Source organism: Embiotoca jacksoni, unplaced genomic scaffold, assembly GCF_022577435.1.
Source record: "Embiotoca jacksoni isolate LCO1_2020_lvr unplaced genomic scaffold, fEmbJac1.0.p SCAF_24, whole genome shotgun sequence".
Taxonomy (NCBI): domain Eukaryota; kingdom Metazoa; phylum Chordata; class Actinopteri; family Embiotocidae; genus Embiotoca; species Embiotoca jacksoni.
Genome location: NW_027185375.1, coordinates 267,811 through 292,452, shown reverse-complemented (window position 1 = coordinate 292,452; position 24,642 = coordinate 267,811). Strand labels below are relative to the sequence as shown.

The 24,642-nt window shown below is 45.1% G+C and overlaps 1 protein-coding gene across 12 annotated transcripts; it reads left to right on the top strand.

Moving 5' to 3' along the window:
- The first annotated feature begins 119 nt into the window (after positions 1-119).
- arhgef11 (Rho guanine nucleotide exchange factor (GEF) 11) lies at positions 120-24,373 on the top strand. 12 transcript variants are annotated; one of them, XM_069158840.1, is made up of 44 exons: positions 120-1,957; positions 2,446-2,478; positions 3,795-3,809; positions 4,143-4,234; positions 4,338-4,442; positions 4,710-4,759; positions 4,846-4,903; positions 5,011-5,210; positions 5,323-5,394; positions 5,602-5,709; positions 6,065-6,113; positions 6,845-6,882; positions 7,017-7,109; positions 8,176-8,244; positions 8,336-8,440; positions 8,673-8,771; positions 9,219-9,261; positions 9,446-9,542; positions 9,669-9,791; positions 9,944-9,973; positions 10,742-10,765; positions 10,940-11,066; positions 11,558-11,651; positions 12,166-12,195; positions 12,980-13,112; positions 13,219-13,425; positions 13,643-13,690; positions 14,029-14,177; positions 14,399-14,539; positions 15,386-15,462; positions 15,558-15,683; positions 16,086-16,203; positions 16,296-16,444; positions 16,541-16,616; positions 16,728-16,910; positions 17,067-17,148; positions 17,275-17,355; positions 17,538-17,593; positions 17,693-17,845; positions 18,046-18,285; positions 18,566-18,673; positions 18,811-19,118; positions 20,207-20,339; positions 20,466-24,373. In XM_069158840.1, the coding sequence occupies exons 1-44, from the start codon at positions 1,923-1,925 to the stop codon at positions 20,513-20,515; spliced, it is 4,407 nt and encodes a 1,468-aa protein (XP_069014941.1). In that variant the 5' UTR covers positions 120-1,922; the 3' UTR covers positions 20,516-24,373. The 12 variants fall into 12 exon arrangements, with proteins under 12 accessions (XP_069014941.1, XP_069014940.1, XP_069014948.1 ...); XM_069158839.1 differs by having other exon boundaries at positions 9,941-9,973; XM_069158847.1 differs by lacking the exon at positions 7,017-7,109 and having other exon boundaries at positions 9,941-9,973.
- The last annotated feature ends 269 nt before the right edge of the window (positions 24,374-24,642 follow it).

Genomic DNA, 24,642 nt, shown 5'->3' with positions numbered 1-24,642 from the left:
GGATATTAATTGCAGGAATACATCTTTTATGTACATATATATATATATATATTGTGTGAATCCATAGTAGGCCTATAGTCGGGCAAACTGACTGCAGTACACACGTCCGTCCAGCCGGGGTCGCTGTTTCCGCTCTGCCGGGTGATCTTTGAGGACATGGTGGTGGATCAGCAGCAGGCGGTCAAGACAGCAAGATAACAACACTTCAGACACTATTATTTTATAGAACGCTGACTTTAAAAAAAAACAAAAAAACAAAAAAATAATAATCTATGCAACTAAGAATATAATTAAAACTGGATTTCCCTGGCGGACCGCGCGAGAGAAGCGAACAGCTGATTTGAACCGCAGTGTTTTGGAGAGAAGACCAAAGGTGGAGCTCCGCTGGAAACCGTCCTGCCTCCGAGCTACCTGGCTAGCATGCAACTTCGGGTCTGAACCTGCACGAAACCGGGACTCTCGGATATATCGAGCTGGGGAACTTGCGCGGAGCTCTCCCCCCACCCCAGCCCCCTTCCCCACCCCGTCTTTTATCCGCGTGCGTCTGAAGCCATGCCGGCCTTTCTTCTTGGACGCACGAGCGGGTTGAGCTAGCCAGCTGGCTCGCGGGCTCGTTGGCGCAGCCGGTAGCCGAACGCGCGGCGGTCTGGGTCGGCGGGAGCTCCAACGCGATGCCGCTGGTTGAACGTGGCCCAGTCGTAGCGCTAACTCCAGCGAGCTAACGCCAGCTGGATAAGGCTGGCCCGCTTCATATTGTCGTTAACATTCCCGAGGCAGGTATTTAGAACACCCCCCCCCCCTCCCCTTAATAAAAACGGAAAAAAACAAAACAAAGAAGAGAAGCACCGTTAGGTTTCTCTTTTCACTGTGTTTACTCCATCCTGAGCCTCTACGGCCGGACGACATAATCTCTTGCTAATTAGCTCGTTAGCGAGTAACGCTAAAAAAGAAGAAAAAGAAAAAGCCCGTCTGTAGGTTTTGTTGTTGTTGTTGTTGTTGTTTACACTGTGATGGCATCCGATTCGTGCCAGTTTACAGTTAAGTTGGAAGAGGGTGGACGTGGTCTGGAAATGTGATTTATTTTCTTCCCACGCTGAGGTACGTTGTTTTTAAAGTGTTCATTTTTGCGCACACGTTAACGGCAGCACAGATCACATCAGAAATCACGTGTTCAACGTTAAAAACATCATCTACTCACAAGTAGGATATATTTTGGTTGAAAGCTTCACATGTAAACAAGCCTCAGTGTGTGTGTGAGAGAGGTTTTGGTTAATATCTCATTACAAGTGATCGGTAAATATTAATGAATCCTCTGTGCGTGTTGAAGCGGCTGCTTTGAGCTCATCTCTCCAGTGGATCATCTTAACGCAGACACTACAAGGCTTGGCTGTTGTTGACCTCCTGCAGCATAGCGAGACGTATCATTCATGATTGATGACCTTTGAGGAAGCAGCCTGTCCTTTATCCCCCCCCCCCTCCTCCCCACCCGCCACACTACAGTGCATCAAGCCAGTCTTTGTTGCAGTATCTGTCTTAAACCACTGATGTAATACTAGTGAGGAACACTTGGAGAGGGGAGAGACAGTCCGTTTTTGTTTTAGCAGCACTTTGTTTATTAAAAAAAAAAAGAAATCCCTCCCGACGCCTCACTGCTGCTGGTGTGGATGGGAACATGAGGAGCGCTCCGTCCGACCTGAACCAAACCTCCATGTAGCTTCACCATCTGATCGAAGCGGGACGGGAAAAAGAAAAGAAAGACATAGCGCCCCTTCCCCCCCCCCCCCCTCGTCCTCCTCCTGCTGTGTGGACTGCAAGCTGAAGACGAAAGAGATGAGGAGGATGATGGTGGTGATAAAAGTGGCCCAGTGACGGTGTTGATCCCTCCCCAGGAAGCACCGAAGGAGTGTCACCAGGCTGCAGACATGAGTCTCCGCCAACCCACCTCCACACTGGACAGGTACGAGCCTCGCATCACACTACCAACCCCCGGACCGTGCTTGCTCACAAACGCGGCGCTCCCAGGTCGTTCATTTAACATGTCTTTATCGGGTAGAGGTCCAGTCTGGCCTCCGGAAGAACAAGTGAGACAGGTTGTGAGCTTCAGGGGTGATTAACCCTCCCCGTGGAAGAAGAGAAGGCAAAAGACTGCATGCATAACAATAAAGAGTGTCCTGTTTGTGAGATTCATGTCCACGTGTGACGATCCACCTGATGCACTATAGCTCTTCCTGTCTGTCTGTCTGTCTGTTGTTGTTGTTGTTGTTGTCGTCGTCGTTGTCGTTGCTCACCACGTCCACCATGCAGCACTGTGTCTCTGTGATCGTCCGTGCGATGCATCTTTTGTCTTCATCACGTGTGTTTTCCTTGTTTCTCCCGCCATCGTCGTCGTGGTGTGTTCTGTGTGCACGTCTCCCACTACTGTAACTGTGTGTCATGTGACAGCAGGGCAGCCAATAAGAAAAACGCCCACCTGCTCAGGTAGGACAGCTGCCCAGTGATGTAAGGTTGTTGTTGTTGTTTTTTTGTTTTTTTTTTTTTGGGGGGGGGGGGGGGGGGGGGGGGGGGGGCAAAGGGGGGTGTACAGCTGTGGTCGTAAATCTTTCTGTTATTTCACTGGGAGCTGAGCACCCAACACACACAAGAAAAAAATGTGTAAAAATGATTATGAATTATACACTAACAAATGTTTTATAGCTTACTGGGATACATTGATTCATAAATATTCACCAATACAAGTCAAACCAGAACACTCAATGTTATTATGGCATTGGTGAAGAAACTCTGTTTTGATATGGATCGTTGTCCTTCCACTTAATCACATCACTTTTGATATTGAAACCGATTGGGATTGGATTTGATTAATGCGTATGAAGTGTTGATCTTACGTGTGTTCTCGCGGACACACAAATAAACAAAGCTTTCTTAGAGTAGATCCGTCCATTCACATCACTTTTGGTTAGATATTTTAAAACGGGTTACATCTGATGACCATTTCCATCCGCAGTTAATTTCCCCACCAAAATGTAGAATGATCCAAAATTGAAGTCTTCATCATAGTGCTCGTTTTGTCTGATCAAAATTTTACAAACCCCCAAATATATTTCAGATGAGGAGTGAAGCCTCCGATCAAGATGAAGAAACCGGTTTGATTTCAGAACAGGGCTCACATGTTATGACATTTTAGTTGACGATTGATTGCCGTTCAAATAATTTGTCTGTTTCTGTTGATTTTCTGCCACTATTATAGAATAAATCCAATCCTAATTCAATTATACACCATCTATGAGCATTGAACAATGGACAACATATATATATTTTTTGCCTACTCTGCATTTCAGTTTTTGTGACATAAATAACTAAACTGTACAAAACCTGTTACTGAAATATACAAAGAAATGACTGACGATAACCTGTAATCAAAGTAAACAAAGTACTATGGTGGTACTAACTTGCTTGTTGTTTAATCCTATAATCAGCTGAACAGTATGAAGAGCTTGATATCTTCCCATCACAACAAAATTTGTCTGGATTTAAAATAGGTTTTGTGCGAGTTGTTCCTTTTAATCCAACGCAGTCTCTTGAATGATAAAGTATTGCAGCAGTGTTTACACTGCGTATTAAACAAATACGTTCTGGGAAATCACGGCTGACAACCTGTAAAGAGTGTAAAAGGGCACGAGGACGGTTTGATCAAATCCGTCCTCGCTCGTTGATTTCCCGTTCTGAATTTCGTCTCCCTCTCTTTTCTCTCGTCTCCCTTTTTTTCCGTCTTTTCTGCCACGCTTCGCTTTCAGCCCTTTTGCTGCTTGGTGAGTTTTCCTGTCGACTGCTTCTCTCGTTGCTTCCCGTCTCATCCTCTCGCCGTTTCCACCCCAGCGAATCCGACCGTGTGCCTCCATTCAACCTCTCTCTCCTTCCATACTCTGCGTTCCACTTAGAGTTTCCCTTCTTCTTCTTCTTCTTTTTCTTCTTCTTGCTCTTTGGCCCTGCTCCATCACTTGCTATTTATCTCTCCTTCAGCTCTCTTTCTCCCTCTCTTCATTCCCCTCTCCTTGCCCTCCCCAGAACACTTTTCTAAATTGGCCTGTTTAGTATCATGACATTTTTCAGCCTCCGTTCTGCTTCTCGTCCCTCAAACTCAGGCTCAGCAGTCTGACAATCGGAGACTCGGAGCGGAAGTCCTCCGCCAGCCAGCCGAGAGAGCCGGCGCCCGACGTCATTACCGAGAGCACGGGTAACTGCGACTTCCTGTGCCGGGTTGTGTTCTGGTTTCTGGATGGATTTGAGAAATTTCCACTTTATTTCATATCGCCCAAACGCCCTTCTCTCTCCCCCAGGTCCCGGTCTCGTGCAGAGATGCGTGGTCGTGCAGAAGGACCAGCTCGGCTTCGGCTTCACGGTGTGCGGAGAGAGAGTCAAGCTGGTGCAGAACGTCCGACCAGGTGAGACGCAGTCGATGTGTTTACGTCATGATCGCAACTATCCGAAGAAATTGCACTCAACCTCAGCAAAACTGAAAACATCACGTGTAACTTTTGTCTGAATTCACTCAACTACTCACTTCTAGAATTTAAAGGTCCTTCGTCATATCACAAACTGTTGTCGGAGGTTATTCTGAAGATTATATTTCAGGTATAATCTGATGGATGGTGATCAATAATTTGTACATGTGAGTTTAAATTCCTCTGCATGTCCGTTGTCCTCCTCAGGTGGTGCAGCGGTGAAGGCTGGTGTCCAAGAAGGAGACCGGATCATAAAGGTTTTTACTTTTCCCTGTTAGATATCAAATCGTGGAGTTTTTGGTTTCGTCCTGTTTTTAGTGTTGCCGTCTCTCCTGTTTCTCAGGTGAACGGCTCGCTGGTGTCCTCCATGTCACATCAGGAGGTGGTAAAGCTCATAAAATGTGAGTTCAAATTCAACAGGACTATTTTTCCGTTGCCGCTTTTCAAATGTTTTTATTTTTCTGTATCTCCTGATGTTATGTCCTGTTGTTCTGTTATCTCTCTACAGCCGGAACCTATGTCGCTCTGACACTACAAGGGCCGCCCCCCTCGGCCGCCACCTTGCCCTTGGAGCCCCTCCCCACCGACCTCACACCCAATCAGAGAACGTCTCTGGGCGTGGAGGCTCCGCCCCCTCCACCTCCTCCTTTGCCCTCTGGACAGAGCAGCGCCGCTTCCCAAAGAATCACCGGACCCAAACCACTACAGGTGAATCACAGTACAAAGGATTGGTATCGTCTACAGGACAAGCGCGTGTCACACATGTTTGTGCTTTTAAAATGTTGATTTGACTGTTTCTGTGATAAATGTGTTGTCTCAGGACCCAGAGGTACAAAAACATGCCACTCAGATACTCAGGAAAATGCTGGAGCAGGAAGAGGCTGAACTGCAGGTAAACACACTCACACACAAAGAGATGAGCTGTCGCAGCTTCAGATCTGATCCCCGTCTGCATCTCTATGTATATGCAAAGAAAATAGAGAGTATCCGTAGCATCTGACTTTGTTCTATACTTTACAGAACTCCTGTGCCGCGTCATTCCAATTTTGTGTCTAAAATTTGCCATTGATAACCGGACGGAGATGTGATTGATTTGCAGGATTTGCTGGACGAGCAGTCGAGGAACCCGTCGCCGTTGCTGGAGGAGCGGATTGAAAGCGCCAAGAGACGAGCTCACCAAGTCCGAGTGAAGATTCAGCAGGATGTGGTGAGGATGTTTCGCTCATTTACACACTCTGAATATTCCTTTGATACCTCACTTTATATTTTATTATGAGAGCACGATCATGTGTCCTGATGAATGCGGTTATTAAGTTCAAGAAATGGTCTGAAAAAATACAAAATGATCTGCAGCACTTCTCATCTTCTCACCTTCAGTCAACATAATGCAGTAATATACTGGGTTTAACATTATTTCAATTATAAAATATTTAAATGTTGCGCTTCCCCCCCTGATGGGTTGAAAACAAAGTGTTAATTCACATTTAATAACGACATTTGAGCATCATTTACATTTACAGCTTATTCTGAAAATGAACTGCAGCTTTCTTGTTGTTCTTCAGGAGGGAACACGAGCCGAATCTGTCACAAGCTACGTCATCGCAGGAGAAGGTTTGTATCCGAGTAGCTTTCCTTCAGTTTCATTTAATATCTTAAAGCTTCGAGGATTCACTTTGGTTCCAAAGTTAAGTATCAATAACTCAATGACTGAATCAGTCTAAATATTTGGCAAACATGGACCTCTGAGGCCATTCAAATAATTTGTAATGAATGAGGGTGTAACAGTACGTGTATTTGTTCGGTTTGGTATGAAATTTCTCGGGTTCATTTTTTTGCCTTGTGATCATAAAAGTTTCTGTCAGAAGTCTTTATATGGCATATGACATGCCTACGAGCTCAGACTGGCCATGAAAGTTGGGCAAAAATAAATGAACATGTATAATATCACTACACATTTTAATTCACGGCCAGAATCGGCTGTGCCGGTCAGCCGAGCGGCCACCAGGTGGCGCTCGCGCATTTAACGTGAGCACCAAACCCTCCAATGACAATTCAAATGCAGTTTTTTTCAGACAAGTTGACAAGTTTAAATTGAATTTAAGTTAAGAAAATATTACACATGTTAATGGACATTTTCAATTTTTATACTTGAGAGGAAACAGCACGCAGCCTTTCAGTGCCTCAACTGTTACAGGAAGAAATGTGGACCAATCAGGCAATGTGATGAAATGATAAAAAAAATTTAAAAAAAATACTGAAAACGTACCAAACCGCGAATGTTGCGCCCGTCGTAATGAAAGTTGCTCTGAAACGGGGTTTAAAATCCTGCTGTTCCTTCACAGGACGACTGTCGATGGACTCCGGCGAAGGAGACGTGGAGGTGAGTCGCACACTCTTCTGCTCTCGCACGCCGGGGAGATTGTATGTGTGTCTTGTGTGTCTGTGCATGTGACGATCCCACTCATCTCGTCCCCCATCGTCCTCCCCTCTCCTTCCCCCCCCCCCCTTCCCCAGGCCTTTGAGAGTCCCCACTCCTCCCCCTCATTCTCCTTCAGGACCCCCATACACCGACGGCAGAACTCCGACACACACACCCTGTCAGATTCGGTGAGATTGACACACACACATGCTTTCACTGTCCGACTGATGCTCCCGTCAAGGAAACAAAAGAAACATACACAGTTTCTACCTTCTCTTCTGCTCATGCTTAAAACAGGCCCGGAGACTGCTGCTGTGTTCGACATGACGTGCTTCCCGTAGTACACGAACAAATAGCGCTCTTACGTGTCAGGAAAATATCTGCAGCTTTCATTATTTTACCCAGAAGTCAGCGTGTTTTTGTGCCTGCTGTTGAACACACTCAATAAACACAGGGATTCTTCCGTCCAGCAGCAGCAGTGGGGGGATAAAAACACTTTTGTTCGGCGTCCAGGAACAGCTGCAGCTTCCTCAGACTCTTTCATTTGAAAATTCTTTACGTCAGTAGCCCCGCCCCCTTTCCTTGACACAGCCAAGATGGCGACCGTTTAGGGTGGAAACTGTTCCAGCGTTTCACCTCTTCTTGTTTTTCGGTCCGTTTTGAGTGCATCATCTTGGTTCTTGTGGTGTACTGCATGTTTCTGTACACGACAGTGTGAACGCAGTGACGCACTCAGAATACTGAGTATTTGAATTTGAAACACAGCATAAATTTATGAGAATCAATATTTGGAAACAAAAAGAAATGCGGCATAAACTTGAAAACAGACTGATTAAACACCCCAGAGTGCTTTACTTTGTGTGTTTTTTTTTTGTTTTTTTTTATAGGTTATTTTAAATATGTCACTTGAACGTTACTAAATGTAATTGACTGTTATGAAGCTCTAAAGTAAAGCAGAGACAGAAACTGCAGGTATTCAAACTCACCGAGCAACATGCGGGCAGGATTTTTCACATTATGCAAAAGCAGAGATGAGATGTTGCCGTGTTCGTTCCTCTTCGTTTGACCCTCGTCACCTCCGTGGTTTTTCCCACCTCTTTGAGGCAAACACTGAAACCGGGACGCTCGAGTTCTGTTCCTATTTCATGCCACCGCACGTCGGCTCGTATGAATGAAAACACCGGCTCGGTGTCCTCCAGCGTGCGACCGCTATGCTTCCAATCGTCTGAAATGAGTTCGTGTCTTTACTCCAAGAGCGGAAAGGCCCAGATCATCGGCCCCGAGGAGGAAGATGAGGAAGATGACGGCTACGCATTCAATGAGGTGATTTTTCTTTGGATCTCTTTGTTTTTAGCCTTTCGCTGCACCCTGCGGTCGCTCACGTCTGTCCTCTTTACTCCCGTCTTGCTCTTAGATGGACGGACCGTTCCAGGACATCGAGCTGTTGAAGTCCCGACCGGCACACATGACCGTGTTCATGAGATACGTCTTCACGCAGCTCCTGGACCCCAACCCTCTGGTCAGTCTCGATTTACACAAATGTAATGAAACACAACAGTCTTTTTGTTTTTCTTGTACACTTCTCGTAACTTTGGTAATTCGAGGATTGTTTTTGGGATAAATTTGTCATTTCAGAGTCGTGCCGATAATCTAAATTCTTGTCTTTATGAGTATTTGTGAGCAATATCTTCACGTCCATCAGCGCATGCTCTCCTACACTCACGGTTGCTCTCTGTATTTTGTGTCTGCAGCTGTTTTACCTGTCGGTGGAGGCTTACCTCGGCTCCAGCACTAAAGATGCCCGAGCGCTCGCGCCTCAGATCTGCTCCCACTTCCTGGATCCAGACGCTGTACGTACTCGCGTGCTTCTATGAGTTTTTATCCCAGTATTGTCTGGTTACTGAGCGGCGGTGTTAGTGGGGATTTTATAAATTGACAAAGAATGCGGGGACTGAGTCGTGTGTTCGTTGTGCTTCGCCGTCTCACTGTTTTACTGTAGATGTTGTTGTTTATGCTGCATTTTAATGTCTGCTATCGTGGCCAGCTCTGCCGTGTAAAAAACATTTTGATCTTTAACGGAACTTCCAGTAAAATAAAGGTCACGTAAAATATCTATGTATGTTGCTGCTTTACGAAATAATAAGACAAGAGTTTTAAAGACAGATCCTCTGATCCCACAACTACAACCCTTTTAACATTTATTATTGTTGAACACTTAGAAAATATGGTTTATTATAAACCCTCATTTAACATTACAGTATCAGAAACATTCAAACTTTCTCTTTTTTCCTTTATAGCCTCTGAAAATCAAAGTACGGGAGGAGTATCTGTCAGATATCGGTAAGACAACTGAAAGCTCGTTGAGTTGTGAGCTTCATAATTGTTTTTTGCACTTTCGTAATTATATTCCTGCCTCCTTATCATTTGTATTGTCCTCTTTCGTGTGAGAATTAGAATTGTACCTGATTCATTCAAACACTCAGCTCCACGATTGTCGTTGACACAATGTCCGTGGTCTCATTAGAAAGCCGACTTCACGCCCAGGAGGACATCAGGGGACCTCTGTCTGAGCTGCAGCAGCAGGTGCTGCCGGACATCCAGGACCAGATACAAGACTACAGGTACATTACCCACGATGGGTTGTTTTTTCTTCAGATCTTAAACATCAGTTTTGACAGAACTGTTGTTCTCAGGAGCTCCTGTGAACCCCCTTTTTTTTGTGTGTGTGTGTGTGTGTGTCTTTGAAGGAACAAGCAGATGATGGGTCTCGGCTCTCTGTTTGGAGAGGGAGACCTGCAGCACCTCGACGGAGACCCAGTGAAGGAGAGACAGGTGGTGGACAGACAGGTCACCGCCCTCTGGGAGATATTGTGAGTCCACCATGTGTTCATTTTGGGTACTCTTGTTCATTTTCTGGACAAGCTGACTCACCTTTATCCCGTCTTGCGATCGCAATACTTAACGCTAATTCTAAATCGCGTGATTTTTTTTTTTTTTTCCCCGCAAAAAATGCCGTCAGCAGAAGCTGTGCTGAAAGTATTTACGGCATAAAGTAAGTATTTTCAAACAAAACTCACTTCGTGAAACAAATAACTCCTCATGTACAACCAGAAAGTCTCTGCCCCTGTTTTCTGGTCACCAAATAAAAGTCTGCGCCCCGGAGGAAACCGGAACAGTTTTTTTTTTGTAATTCTGAGCACCGTGGTTTTCTAAATTCATTAGATCTGCAAATTACATCCAAATATTTGAGAAAATCCGCCGCAAAATCAAACATTTTTGATCGCAACAATCACAGAAAAAAAATCCCGGAGGGACCATTTTTATCTAAATGTTAGAATAGAGAGGATCAGGTTTCATTTCCTCAAGAAATATTTCGCAAAGATAATCTGGGTCTAAATCTCCCTGTTAGGTTACTGGATTTACTTCAACATGCCGCGCTACTCGTGAACCGAATCTTGACGCGCACAAAGAGCGTTGAAGCGAGTCTGCTAGGCAACAGCTGCCGTTGTTAGATGCCCAATAAAAGTGTTATTACAAAGCGACAGAAGGACCTCCCTGCTGCTATCATAACAAAGGTCATTACCCCAGACGCAAACCCTGGAAACCACATGACATTTTACCCCTGTGACTCTACACACACCCACACACGCCCACAGACCAGTTCCTGTCACATGACGCTGGCACCACATTATCTTCTCCTCCCGCAGGTGTGAATGAGGTAGATTTAACTTTCAGGGATTAAAGTGGACATCTGTTTAAAAGCCTGTCGCCTGTTTCACAAGGAGGTAACAACTTTTTCATGTCTCTGTTTCTGCTCCAGATCGAAGCATGAAGAGGACAGAAGGTAAAAGAAATGTCTCGTCTTTTAACAGCAGCACCTGTCCTGAGAGATTTACTAACTTGCGTTGTAACTCGTTTACCGTCCCCCCCCCCCCCCCTTTCTGATCCACTCTCTTCTCTTCTCCCCTCACCGTCTCGTCTCTCTCTCCGTCTCCACCCTTTCGCCGCTCCACCTCAGCTCTCCTCTGGCGTCGGCGGTGCTCCTCTACCTCCGTCACTCCGGCATCAAGCTGAGAGACTCCAAGGTCTTCCCTGGTCTGAGCACCGAGAAGGAGAAGTGGCTCGCTTTCTTAAAGACGAAGAAGGTAAGGATGGAAACCGAAGGCACGCTCCTGCAAATGTGGTCTGAGAAAAAGTGACGTGGTCGCGTTGTGAATGTCCCTTACGAATGGAAACATGAGCCTGTTCATCGACTTCACACTGGAATGACTTGTCACCCTTTCTAACTTCCATTTTGAAGTTTTTTTTTTTATTGATTGGATATTTTTAATACCATCAGAGATAAAAGCTTCGGGATTGTTCCTTAATTAGTTTCCATGTTTCACGTTAGAAACCATTTTGCTTTGCTGTTACTGAATTGCTGGAATTGTTTACATATTCACCTTCAAAGATGCTCACAGGAAATTAATTTGTGGGCTTTTTTTTTTTTGAAATTGTAAAAAGGAAAGTAAAACCTTTCTTTATGGCATTGTAACATATTTTTTGCTTCAATAAAATGTACTGGTGTCGCTAATATGACTGAGAATTATGATTTTATTGATTGTATAACGTGAATTTATGGTTCGTCTCTCCACAGCTGAGCGGAACCAAGAAAGAAAAAGATGGAGAGGATAAAAAGAGAAATCCCATCCTGAAGTACATCGGCAAACCCCGGACCACATCCCAGTCCAGTAAATCTCAACACACACACACACACACACACACACACATTTATGCATAGAAAAGGAAAAAAATGACAGTAAATGATGGCGTGAATATTTTTAGGTGTATCATCGCTTTGTTAATCATTGTAATAACTTGACATCTGAACACACTTCATGGTGTGAATGCGATAATGCTCTCATGCATTAATGTTCATTCTTGTAGTCATCGCCATGGTTTCATATGTATTATCATTATTTAAAATTGTGAGTGTCAAAGTTCATTATCAGCTCATACTATTTGTACACTGATTTTAGAGGCACATTAAACTAACACACACATACACACACACACACACACACACACACACACACGCGCGCGCGTGATGCTCTCACTCATTGTATTTGTCAGACAACACTGGTTTCTTTTTGTTGTTTGTTTGTTTTTTTGTCCTACATTTGTTTATTGAGTTGTGGAAATGTTCATTGTTTCTTGTCGTTCTGATTTCGTTGTTTCTTTTTGGTTCATTTTGTTTTTTTGTAGCGTTCCATGTCCCGTTGTCCCCCCCCGAAGGTACACCTTTCTATTTGTCATTGCACTTCTTTGTTTCCACACACCTGACCGTGGTGCTCTCCACCGAATGTTTGCTGTTTTAGATTTCTGGTGTTCCACCACATTTTGAACACATCGAACCTTTTTCTGCGGACGGCGTGTGAGGGGCGATCAAAAGGGTGTGAGATTGTCCTCGTGCAAAGATCAAATTTTAGTGTCAAGCTCAGAAAACTGGCAACGGAGACTGTTGAGACGCTTCAGAAAGTCTGCGGCGATGAAGCAGTGAGTCGGACGAGGTGCTTTTAAACCACGTTCGGGTTTCAAAAAGGGGCAGAACGTCACTGTCATCGGGGCGGGAGCGACCGGGTGGGTTTTCAGACTGTCTGAGGGGAAAACGTTTTGATGCTAAATTAACCTGAACTCTGGTGCCTTTCCACTCTGGTTCTTCACTCAAAGCGTGCTGAAAACTCACAAGTTCCTCGCCTGCTCCTCACCGCCGCTACGACTTCGTTTCTGTTCCGCGGTGAAAACACAAACGCATTCAGACCAGCGGTCACAAAAAAAAACAAAAAAAAAAACAATGTGTGTAACACCGGTGCTGACGTTGATCAAGTGGTTGAAGCCTGCTGCACGACAGGAACAGTCTTTGACCCTTTTGATCGTACCTCGCATGTGTATTATTTTATCCTACTCTGCACAATTAAGTGCTCACAGTGTGTGTGTGTGTGTGTGTGTGTGTGTGTGCGTGTGTGTGTGTGTGTGCGCGTGTGTGTGTGTGTGTGTGTGTGTGTATGCGCGCGCGCAGTCCGACCCGGCAGCGTGAGAAACATCATTCAGCAGTTTGAGAACAACACGGAGACGACAGGAGAGGAAGGAGGGGACCCTGCGGACCCCCAGCGGTTGTCCTCCAGCAGCCTGGGAGAGGAAGGCATGGACAGGTAGCTGCCGAGCCTCTTCAACTCGTACCTTCAGCCGCCGGCACGTTCACTCCGTGTTCGATCTAAACGACGCGTCTTCCTCCTCTGCTCTTCCTCCCCCCCCCAGCCCGGCGGTGTCGGTGCGTCTGGCGCGCAGCGAGTCCTTGAAGGCTCAGGGAGAAGGGCGTCGGCGGGGCGTCGCCTCGGTAACGGAGTCCGTCCCCCGCTCTCGCAGCGACGTGGACATGGAGGACTGCGGGGAGGAGAGGGAGACGCCGGGCCTCCGGCCGCTGCAGCACAGCGCCTCGTCGTCCGCATCCAGCAGCTCCGCGCGGTAAACCCTCACTCGGCCCCGAAACTCCTCGCCGTGATTTCACAGAATCTTTCTTTTTTTTTTTAAATATCCCACGGGGACGGTTATCGATGAAATAAGCCTACAGGACTCAAAAAGTCTCCCCTTTGATAAGAAGCCCGACTCCCCCTGACAGCAGCCCCAGGAGTTGAGGTGTTCTCCTCATGCCCTCTCTCTCTCCACTCTCTCTCACACTCAGGTCTCTAGAGAACCCTACACCCCCATACACCCCTCGGTCTAGACGCAGGTGAGTTACCACGGCGACCCCACAGGAGATTGCTGATCAATAATTAAGTAGCTGTCTGACAGGAAATACAAGGTGGTAGGCAATCATTTCAGTTTCAGGTCTGTTTGGTGAAAACACAGGAGATATTTTGGCTTTATTGGTTTAAGAAAATGTCAAATTATAATCTGAACTGAAATCAGGTCGTTGGATAATCATGAATTTCTTGTTTTTTTCTGTCTCTGTCATCCAAATTCATGCATCTGTTTATTGCTTCTGTCTGTCCGTCACTCCATCTGTGTGTGTGTGTGTGTGTGTGTGTGTGTGTGTGTGTGTGTGTGTGTATGTGTGTATGTGTGTAGGAGCGTGGACTCACCTCTGGCCCTGCTGCCAGATGCTGCAGCGCTGGAGGAGGAGGTGTGTGACGCTCAGAACTGGCGGGACACGGTTCCTCCTCAGCTCCTCACAGCGCTCAGCCCGAGGGAGGTGGACCGGCAGGCTGTCATATATGGTATGACTTCAGTTCAACAGACACACACACACACACACACACACACACGTGACAGCAGAGATTTTAACTATTATTTACCTCCAAGAATCAACAGATTTGAGAATTCTTTTCTTTTCAAGATCATCATAAATTGTCTCTGGAAGTCACATGTGGCATAAATGTGGCAAGAGTTCAGATGACGGAGCATTTTCTTCATCCTCCTCCTCTTCCTCTTCCCACAGAGCTCTTCACCACGGAGGCGTCCCACCTTCGAACCCTGCGGGTCCTCGACCAGGTTTTTTTCCAGAAGATGAGGTCTGTGCTGAACTCCGACGAGCTGGCCTGCATCTTCCCCAACCTGCAACAGGTCTACGAATTCCACGGTCAGTGTGTGTGTGTGTGTCTGTCTGTCTGTCTGTCTGTGTGTGTGTGTGTGTGTGTCCGTCAGTATTTTTCAGTTTTATTTTTTTACTGCATCTTAAAAGTGATTCTCTACAGAACAGAACGTCATCAAAAAACACAAATTTGCGTATTTTTATGACTGTGAATTTGTATTTTCTCGCTTCCTTTCATAGTTCAGCCCAATTTTTAAGATAATTTCACATCAAAGAATTAATAACTATTAAGAAAAAGGTTACTAAATGTGGAACATTTGAAAACTTTCCTGCGTAGAATGTCATTACATTTAACGAGCTACTCCTGACACTCTCCTGCACTTTGCACTACCGCGCCTTCAACATGCATATTGCTTTATTCTATATTTTCACTCAATTCTATTAATGTTTTGTCCTGGGTTTAGTTTTATGCATTTTATCTGTTCTTATGCATTTTATTTCTTTTTATGTATTTTGATATGTCATTTTCTTGCTGTGAAGCCCTTTGAGCTGCATTTCTTGTATGAAAGGTGCTCTACAAAAGTTTATTATTTGTATTGTTACTTTTTGCTGATTGTGCCAGTGTTCCTGCTTGCGCAATAAAGTTGTACTTCGAGTCGGTGTGTACTCGGGGCCGTATGCTGGCAGGTAAATAATAATAAGTAAAACAAATACTAAGAACAAGGTCGTAACCGTTGGTCGTAAGCCTGCAGCTTTACAGAGTCAATATGTATTCTGGGCCGTCATTTAGAGCCACGTGTTAAATATCACCATCCTACTTGGGCAGAGAAATAACTTTTTTATCCGCTGTGTCGAGCATCCATCTGAAAGTGATCTCGTTTCCTGCATTTACAGCAAGTCTGTGTGAAGCCATGAGGAAGCGAAGAGAAACTCCCATCGTCCAGGACATCGGGGATGTGATGTTGGCCCGGGTGAGCTTCATATCGTGATGGGGTGGGGGGAGGAGGGGGGGGGGGGGGGTCACTTGTCGTATATTCGGTATGTCAACAGTGGCGTGTGTTTGTAGTTCGAAGGTGCAGCCGGAGACGAGTTTCAGGAACGAGCGTCGCAGCTTTGCACGCAGCAGACTCAGGCTCTGGAGCTCATCAAGAACAAACAGCGGAAAGACCCGCGCTTCGCTCACATTATCCAGGTACACACGCGCACGCACGCACGCACGCACACACACACACACACACACACACACACACACACGCCTTGTAACACACACTGTCTCCAGCTACATGCATTGAACACGTCACTCAGAAAAAGAGCATTGACATGTTTTTAGCAGTAACTTGTGAAGGAGTGTTGCTACTGGACTTATAATAGTATGTATTGTTGTTTTTATTTATAGTAGACGTCTCGGTTGTTGTAGAGCTATAATTATATATAGTTTAGTTGTTTTTTTTCATGCAACACAAGTCCTTATCATTCACCATTAAAAAAAACTAGGTTTAAAAGTGTGTTTCCTGTGTGTCTGTCTTTGCCCTGATAACTGATCAGCCATGTTTTTTTGTTATTTGTTTTTTTAACCTGCTTGACTTTCGTTCAGGATTGTGAGGCGAGTCCTCACTGCCGGCGGCTGCAGCTCAAAGACCTGCTGGTGTCGGAGATGCAGAGACTCACCAAGTACCCTCTGCTGCTGGACAACATCATCAAGCACACGGAGGGTGAGGAATCCGGAGATTCATATACAAGATATTAATCAACATGTCATAAAGAAAGAATATTTCGAAGAGAGTGATCTTGTTTTCTCCTCCAGCCGCTTCGTCGGACCTCCCCTCGCTCCTGCGCGCTCAGGCTTGTTGCCGAGGGATACTGCAGGCCGTCAACGAGGACGTCCGGGAAACGGAACACCGGCAGCGCCTCAGCCAATACCAGCGCAGGCTGGATGCTGCTCCCCAATTCAAGGTGACAGAAAAGTCTTACTTCCACTAGTTTAACTGTTGTGGTCGGGATTATTTTTTTACACCTGAATTTGTTTTGTTTCTGTCCTCGCTCTCACAGAGTCTGGACCTCACCACAAAGAGGATGATCCACGAAGGCCCGCTCACCTGGAGACTTAGCAAAGACAAGCAGATCGGTCAGTGTGTTTGTGGCGATAAACACAGCGTCATCAGGTGGATGTCATTTTTTTTTTTTTTTTTTTTTTTACGGCCTTTTAAATCACATGACTCTTGTGTTTGTCCCTCAGAGATCCAAGCGCTGCTGCTGTCAGACTGGCTGATCCTTCTCCAGAGGGGTCCGGACGAGCGGCTGCAGCTGCGCTACCCGTCCCGCTGGTTGGGAGGAGGCGGAGGAGGCAGCGGGGACAGCAAGACCTCCTTCAGCCCTCTGGTGAAGCTGGACTCGCTGCTGGTCCGCTCAGTCGCCACAGGTACACCTGCGGCGCCATTTGGGACGTTTTCAAGTCATTTTCAGACATAAAATTGTGTCTTTCATTCTCCGAATGTGATTTTGTTTTTTTTTCTCTCTCCTAGAAGTTTTTTGTGTCCCTGATCAAATGTCCACATCTTGTGTTTTCCCCCTCCAGACAACAAAGCCCTGTACGTCATCAGCACCACGGAGAGGCAGATCTACGAGCTGGTGGCTGGGACGTCCTCAGAGAAAAACACGTACGCTCTTTTTCTGTGATTTCTATGCACTTTGAGCATCCGTGTTCTCCTTCAGCCGCCAGGAACTGATGTTTTGCTGCACCTGCAGGGTGTGTAAACTTTAGATATATTTTTTTTGCGTCACAGATGGAAAGATTTACTTGAAAAGACCATCTCTTCAGCTGGAGGGTCATCCCCACTGATCAATCACGGATCAATACCGATATCGTGAGTAGATTTGATCTTCGTGGACGATGAATAAAGGAATGTGTTGGAGGTTAACGACATGTTGTGTGTTATTTTATGACGTGTCTTCTTATCAAGCATTTATTTCCATCCTAATAAAAATTTAAAGGATCTCATTGGCTCGTAAGATGGGTTTGTTTATGCTTACTGTGTTTTTCTTACAGTTCCCCCAGTCTACGCAGTGCTTCCCCAGTCTCCACTGGCAGCAACACCTATGGAGGTAATGACATCATAGTCATCAGCATCGTCCTCACATGTCAACAAGCTGCAAAGGAGATTTGAGGAGGGTTTTTTTCCCCAACTGTTTGAAATCTTCCAGACAACTCCATGACGGAGCCGTCGGATTCCACAGAGACCAACACGTCCAACGACGACGCTGCGCTCTCGGACAACACGCCCACGGACCAATCAGGAGCTTTCATCTGTGGCGAGAGACCGGCAGTCGGCGTGGCAGAGGCCGCTTTACAGGACGGTGAGGAGAAAGCAGCAACTCCACCGGCGCTGTTTAACAAAACCGGAAAAAAAAAAGAAGCAAAAACGGCTTTGAATTTAATCGTTAAAACTTCATTTTTGTTCAGTTTTTTTATTTGTGTTTGTGTGTAAGCATGAATAAGAACCTCCAGAAATCTGCAATCCGTTCACCCTGTTGGTTTTTGTTTTGTCCCTTCACAGTTGAAACGCTGCGGCATCTCATAATCCGAGACCTGGAAGAGGACGGCTGGAGCCACGACTCGGACGACACGCCCACCAACGAGACGGCCAACGACAGGAGCTCGTTCACGGAGAGACAGCGGCCGCAGTCCCTGGAGACCGTCCTCAACTTCAGCACCGAAGAATGGGAGGCGGAGGCGGAGGCGGAGGAGGCCCCGCCCACAGACACGGGGCAACCAGAGGTTCAGGTTGTGAGGAAAGGTAACGGGTCAGATTCGGAAAAGTCGGCCATTGATCACCTGAAACACTTCAGCAGGGTTAAATCAGAAATTACAAACGTCAGTGATTTAAATGAAATCTGGGTGTGTCTAATGGCTGCCTTCCTTTTGCATGTTTCTTCTGCACTCTGTTTATTTTCTGACACACGTTATCATCTCTTTTTCTTTAATCTGCTTGCCGACGACACACTCGTTCCTTCATCTCACTCCTCTATACTCTTCATCGCACTCCTCTTTGTCACACGCCTGTCCTCTTTGCATAGCTGTGGTTGCGGGTCCTTCTTCTTCTTCTCTCCCTGACGACATCACTGATGATGTCACCCTCCCCTCCAATCAATCGTCCGAGTCAAGAGGCGTGGCCAAAACGCAGGGTAATGATGGCCGAACTGGTCAAGTGGTGTCGTTTTCATGTGTGATATATGTAAAAAAAAAAAAAAAAAAAGAAAAGAAAATTTATAACCTCTGCGATGGTGTCAGTTCACTTTGTTATCACGTCGCCGTCCTGCAGGGAACATGTTCTACCTGGTGATGCCGACAGAACAGGGAGAGAGCCTCACCGACGATCTCAACGACCCTCCCACGCCCACCGCCAGCCACTTCCCTCAGCTGCTGGAGGAAGTGATGTCACCGCAGACGCAGCCCGAGGAGCCGGCGCCGGCCCGCGGTCCGGAGTCCGACCAATCGGAGGAGACGCAGCTGGAACAGGAAGGAGAGGCGGGCCAGTCGCCGGCCGGGCAACAGAGTCACGTGATCAAAAACGTGGATGAGATTTTTCACACCATCGAAGGTTTGATGAGCAAGCTGCGCCGGCTGAAAGTGAGTTTGTGTTACCGTGGCAACGAAAGAGCAGCTTTAATTTAACTATGTAAACCAGCCGCCACCCACTCCCAAGTTGTTTGAGGAGGTTAGTGAGACTTTGATAACAGAAATATTTTGCCGTTTTGGGGAATGCATCGTCATTTCTGTCTGTTAAATATGGTGCTACAGTCCTCAACCGGTCTTAAAACTGGAAACAAGTGGCGACAAGAGGCTTGACTTTGTCCAAAGGGTAAACTTCTGAACCACAAAACCCGCCATCGGGTTTAAAAAGGCATGTTTCCTTTAGAAATTCCCCAAATTACGACATTTATCAGCCTGAAACTGTGAAAGTAGAAATTACCATCCGATTTTCAAATTTCCAACAGTCCCTGAACTAGTCATGTGCACCAAATGCTTATTCCAGGAGAAATAACCAAATATCAGCTTAAAATTGTGATATTTCATCCAAATCACTTCCATCCAATCACAAAAAAGTGCACTCCTCAGCAACACTGAGAAGACCTGAATGATTCGACTAAAGACCGCCAGTCACATGAAACACATTCAGTGAATTTTCAACTGAACTGCAGCTGGAGGACGAAAAGGCACAGAGAGGCTTGTAGAGACCAACAGTCAAATGTCAATAGTTCAACATGTACAGCACTTCTTTTTCTATTTATGGCATCAAAGCTGGAAACAACAAGTTCTCCCTACTTCTGGCTATGATTTGCTGTTTCCATAGCGATGCAGGACTTGTTAAAAAGCACTGAAAAATGAGCTCACTGAGTAAAAACTGACAAAAAATGGACAGGATCTGCCTGGAGTTAATCCATTTACCAAAACTTCTAAAACTCACTAATTAACACATTATGTCTTTTTTTTTTTTTTTTTTTACTTTATTCTAATTAAAATGAAAGGTAAAAACTCTGACTTATTTGACGGTTTTGTGGCTCAGAGCAGTTTACTTCCTCAAGTCTCAAGTAAATAAGCGTATTTCCTAAAATGTCAAATTATTCCTTTCATTAACAAAGTGTACAACAGATTGTCTATGAAGAACTTAACGGTGCTTAAGATTTGTTTGTGCAAACATATATTTCCCTAAACAGGAAATAGAAAAGGCCCATCACGAACTTCTAGAAACCCTCAGCGAGCCCTCCGTCAATCAGGAGTCGGAGGACCAACCGTGTCTCTCGGCAACCGTCTCCAGGACGCCGTCTCTGGATCGCAGCTCGGGAGATGGTGAGCAGACGCTTCAGTTGCATCTTTGAAGCTCAAGCAGTCTCTGATGATGCAGTTACAACTTCTTCTTTTTTTTTTTTTTTTGCCACGCTGACGTGATATCTTTTTCTCCCCGAACTCATGCAGGCAAAGAGGGCAGCCCAGCAGAGCCCAAAATACTGTCGACTGGATTCTGATGTCGCTGCGGGGTTTCCATTTACCTGCGGTCACTTTAATCTCGGTTGTTGGCGTACAGACAGACGCACTCATACGTACCACCGCTGTCAGACTCGGGGCGCCCTCCACCCTCCACCTGCCGCCCCCCCTCGCTTCCCCTGGCCCCTCCTCCCACCAGCCTGCGGCGCAGAACATTACAAAGACCATCGCCTTTGGGGTTTTTTTTCTTTGGTTTTTTTCTCCTCTCTGTTACCGCGGGATACCAGGAAGGTGGTCGCACTCACCGAGGTTTTCTGATTTCCACCGGAGCGTGGGGGGGGACGAGGGGTGGGGGGTTGGGGGGAGTCCAGGGAAGCTGAGTATGAAGGAACAAAAAGACTGCAGACAAGTCGACTGAGGAGGAGAAGCGAAAGCGTCGGAATAATCGAAAGTGGACAAATGACCAAGTTGGATTTTTGTGTAGGAAAGCGACTCGTACGTGTTGCTTTCGAAGAGCTGGTTGAAGGAACGGAGCAGAAAAGTGTTGAAATGTTAATTTAAAAGAAAAAAAAAAAATCCGAGGGGACCCGTCACCCCAGCACTTTACCCACAATGCATCTCTCTACAGCGGACAGATCAGGGACCGGAGGATTCAGGCTTCATTTTTTTTAATTTTTTTTTTTTAAAGGGGGACGATTGCTTGAGCCAAGATGGCCGCCGGGGGTTCCCCCCCTCACCCTCCCACTGGTTGCTTTGCACCAAGTTCACCGAAGGACTGTGTCTATATAATTCAGGTTATTTGCACTGGGTAAGGAAACGGACATCACACACACACACACACACACACACACACACACACACACACACACACACACACACACACACGTTCATCTCAGACATTCGCTGTGGAAGACTTCATCATCTCATCCGCTTCAGCCTCCTGCGAAGCTACAAAGGGAGGCGGTTCACCGGTGCGACGTGTTCATCGTTCACGTCAGCCGTTCTGTTTTGGGAAAACACTACTGCGCCGTTTACTACTGAAATGTTGGCGGGTTTCATTTTCAGTGCTGCTTCAGGGGCGAACAGGGATCCACGTGACACGATTGGCGCGGCAGCTCGTCCGGTTGAAGAGATGTCTGAAATTCACATTTCGAAAACTTGGAATTTTTCACCGCAAAACCCTGAAGTCTGCTCGGTCAGATCGCTGCCAAATAGCGCGCCGCTGTCGCCTGTCTCTTAAAGTCGAGACTGTGCGTCCTTCAGCCGTCTCCGGTCAATGTGTTAAATGCGCGGTGAATTCATGCGGTGAATAACTCCCCGCCTCCGATCCAACGATCGTCCCATTCACAGTGTACACCCCCCCTCTTTACCCCCCAGCATACATCCAAAGTCACGAGAGGATGAAAAGGACTGCGCTCGTTACCGAGTAGCTTTCCCTTCCAGCACGGGACAGCTTATATTTCGCAGGACGGAAGGGAACGCCTGTAAGACCACGTTGATATTTTGGGAAACGCCTTTTCCTGCTCTTCCAGACGGTTATCTTGTCTTCGCATATAAACTGGAAACAAAGGTCAACAATCCACACGCTACGTCTTTCTCACGCGACTATCGGACACTAACGTTTTTTTTTTTTTCACATAGCTGAGCTCCACCTAGACCAGCTGAATAAGCTTCTTTCATGAGAACAAATTGATACCCAACACACACACACACACACACGCGCTATAACACGTTAAATAATAGCTGTAAAAGTGGGTGTTCGCTTTGGACAGAACCAGGCTAGCTGTCCTTATGCTAAGCTAAGCTAAAACTCTGTATTTCACTCACTGACACGAGAAGTTTGCTTCTTCTCATCGAACTCTCGGCATCAAAAATATTTCAACATTTTTTTTTCCCCCAGAAGTCGAACTATTTTTTCAGCTATTTTCAGATCATATGTTGGAGTAATTTCTCGTCCTTCATGCGTCTCGGTTGACGGAAGTGAAACTAGCAAAGACACTAAAGTTTTTTTTTTTTATCTCAAACTCCATCGGTTTGGTTCTCATTCTAACACGTCAGTAAGAAAACAAGTATTCCAACTGTTCCGGTTAAATAACTTCTTTTTAGGACGTTTTGTAGTTTAACAGTCAAAAAACACAGCGGACTGAATTTGGTTTCAAATATTAAATTAGACGTAACCGAGTCTTTTCGCCAGCTTTTTGTTCAAAAACACATCCGAAGTGAAACCAAATCAGGAGCCAATCAGACGTTAATAAAAACGCCGTCGGAGGCCGATCCTGCCATTAGGACGTCGGGTCGCCGCCCGGTGGAAGGTTCCCATCTTTAGCCGACACTGATGGACAAGGGACGAGGAGTGTGGCACGCTCGTTAAAAAAAAAATAACAATAAAAAAGGAAACGCCACTTCGGTGCTACCGATCACCAGGACAGCTGATTTTATTTCAGCAGCTGAGCCTGCGTGAACACACAAAAGGAGTTCGCTCTAAAATCACAAAAAATAAATTCTACCAAAGTGAAACGATTTGTTTCGAGGCGTCGAAGGGAACACTTTCTTTTTTTTTTTTTTTTTTGTTACTCGCGTTTTGGATGCTGATTTTCAAGCACCTCAGACCAGAAGTTTAGTTCAATACTTTTAACACTTTTTCATGTTACGATATCATCACATCCTTCACGTGAACAACAAAAGGCAGAAAGGTCTGAGCTGTTTGAATCCCGGATCTCTTTTCTAATAAATCTTCCGCCGCCTTTATCCCTCCCCATCTCCGACGACAGCATTTTTCATCTCCAAATTTCTACCTCTACACTTCGCTTTCTTTGCATCTTCAGCGATTTCTTTTTTCATACATTTATCGTGTACATTGACGTCATCGTTGTGGCCGTGAGCGGCCGTTACAGAAGCTATAACTGATTCCATTTTTTTTTTTTTTTTTTTGAGAAAATGTTGCACAAACAAAAACTTCCCTGCACAGTGCAAACTACTGTATGCATAAACACGTCTTTAACTATCATCTCATTGTCTTTTTATTTTGTGTCTTTAAAAAAAAAAGAAAGAAAATCTTGTTCACGTGTAATATAGAGATCAAACCCACTTGTTTGTTTTTGTTTTTTTCTGTAAAGCCCTAGTCCTCGTATTTGATTTTATTTTTGTAGATATGATTAAAAAAAAAAAAAAAGGATGTATAAATTATTTTCTTCTTTGTTTTTAAAATTGGTGAGATTGTTTAGATGCACAGAAGAAAAAAAAAATGAGCTCATGTCTCAGATTCATGTGTTTTGTGAGATTAAAAAGAAACTGGACAAAGAAAATGACGAGTGTGCTTTGAATCAAAGGTTTTGTTTGTGTTGATATATTTTTCTCTATAAATCTAGTCTAGATTTTTTTTATTTTGAGCTGCAAAACATCATGGTTTTCCTTTTCTACTACAAATATTTATCAAACAGTTGTGGAAAGTGAATTACATTTACTCAAGTCCTGTAATTAAGTACAATTTTGAGGTACTTTTACTTTACTTGAGTGTTTTCATTTTCTGCTACTTTATTTTCCTATTGTACCACATTTCAGAGAAATATTATACTCGACTACATTCATTTGACAGCTTCGGTTACTTTAAAGATGAAGATTTGACACAATAAATAATAATAAAAATTTGAATACAACACGTCACTAAAAATGAAATCAGTGTTGTTGTTTTTTTTACTTTGCAGTGCATTGCTGCTTTTACTTGAGCACAGGATTTGAATACTTCCATCACCACTGACATCCACCAACTCCAGTAATCCAGAAACAAAATGAGGAAATGTTTTTACACCTTCAGAGGAGCCAATTATTCTTTGCTTTTTGTTGATAAAAGTGGAATAAAAACCAATAAAATGACATTGTTCTTTGGTTGTCGTCATCAACACTGTGTCTGTAATTTGCAAAAGAAAAAAATGAGGGGGTAAATTCAATTTTACGCTCTGTGAAGCGGAAATGTCACGCCAACTTCCGCCGGCAGTAACGTGACCGGACATACACATGTGACGCAGTTCATTCGACATTTTTAGAGGCGAGTAATGTGTGTTGATGGTTAAGTTCACGGATTCAGAAAAGATAAAGCCATTTAAGATTGTTTTTAGTTTTTTTTTTTTATTGTAGACATGCTCGTTTGCTCGTAAATTTAAAAAAAAAA

Coding starts and splice junctions, on each gene's coding strand:
- arhgef11 (XM_069158839.1), top strand. CDS start 1,923: ATGAGTCTCCGCCAACCCACCTCCACACTGGACAG. Junction 8,772..9,218: donor ACTTCCTGGATCCAGACGCT/GTACGTACTCGC, acceptor TTTCCTTTATAG/CCTCTGAAAATCAAAGTACG. Junction 12,196..12,979: donor CCCGTTGTCCCCCCCCGAAG/GTACACCTTTCT, acceptor GCGCGCGCGCAG/TCCGACCCGGCAGCGTGAGA.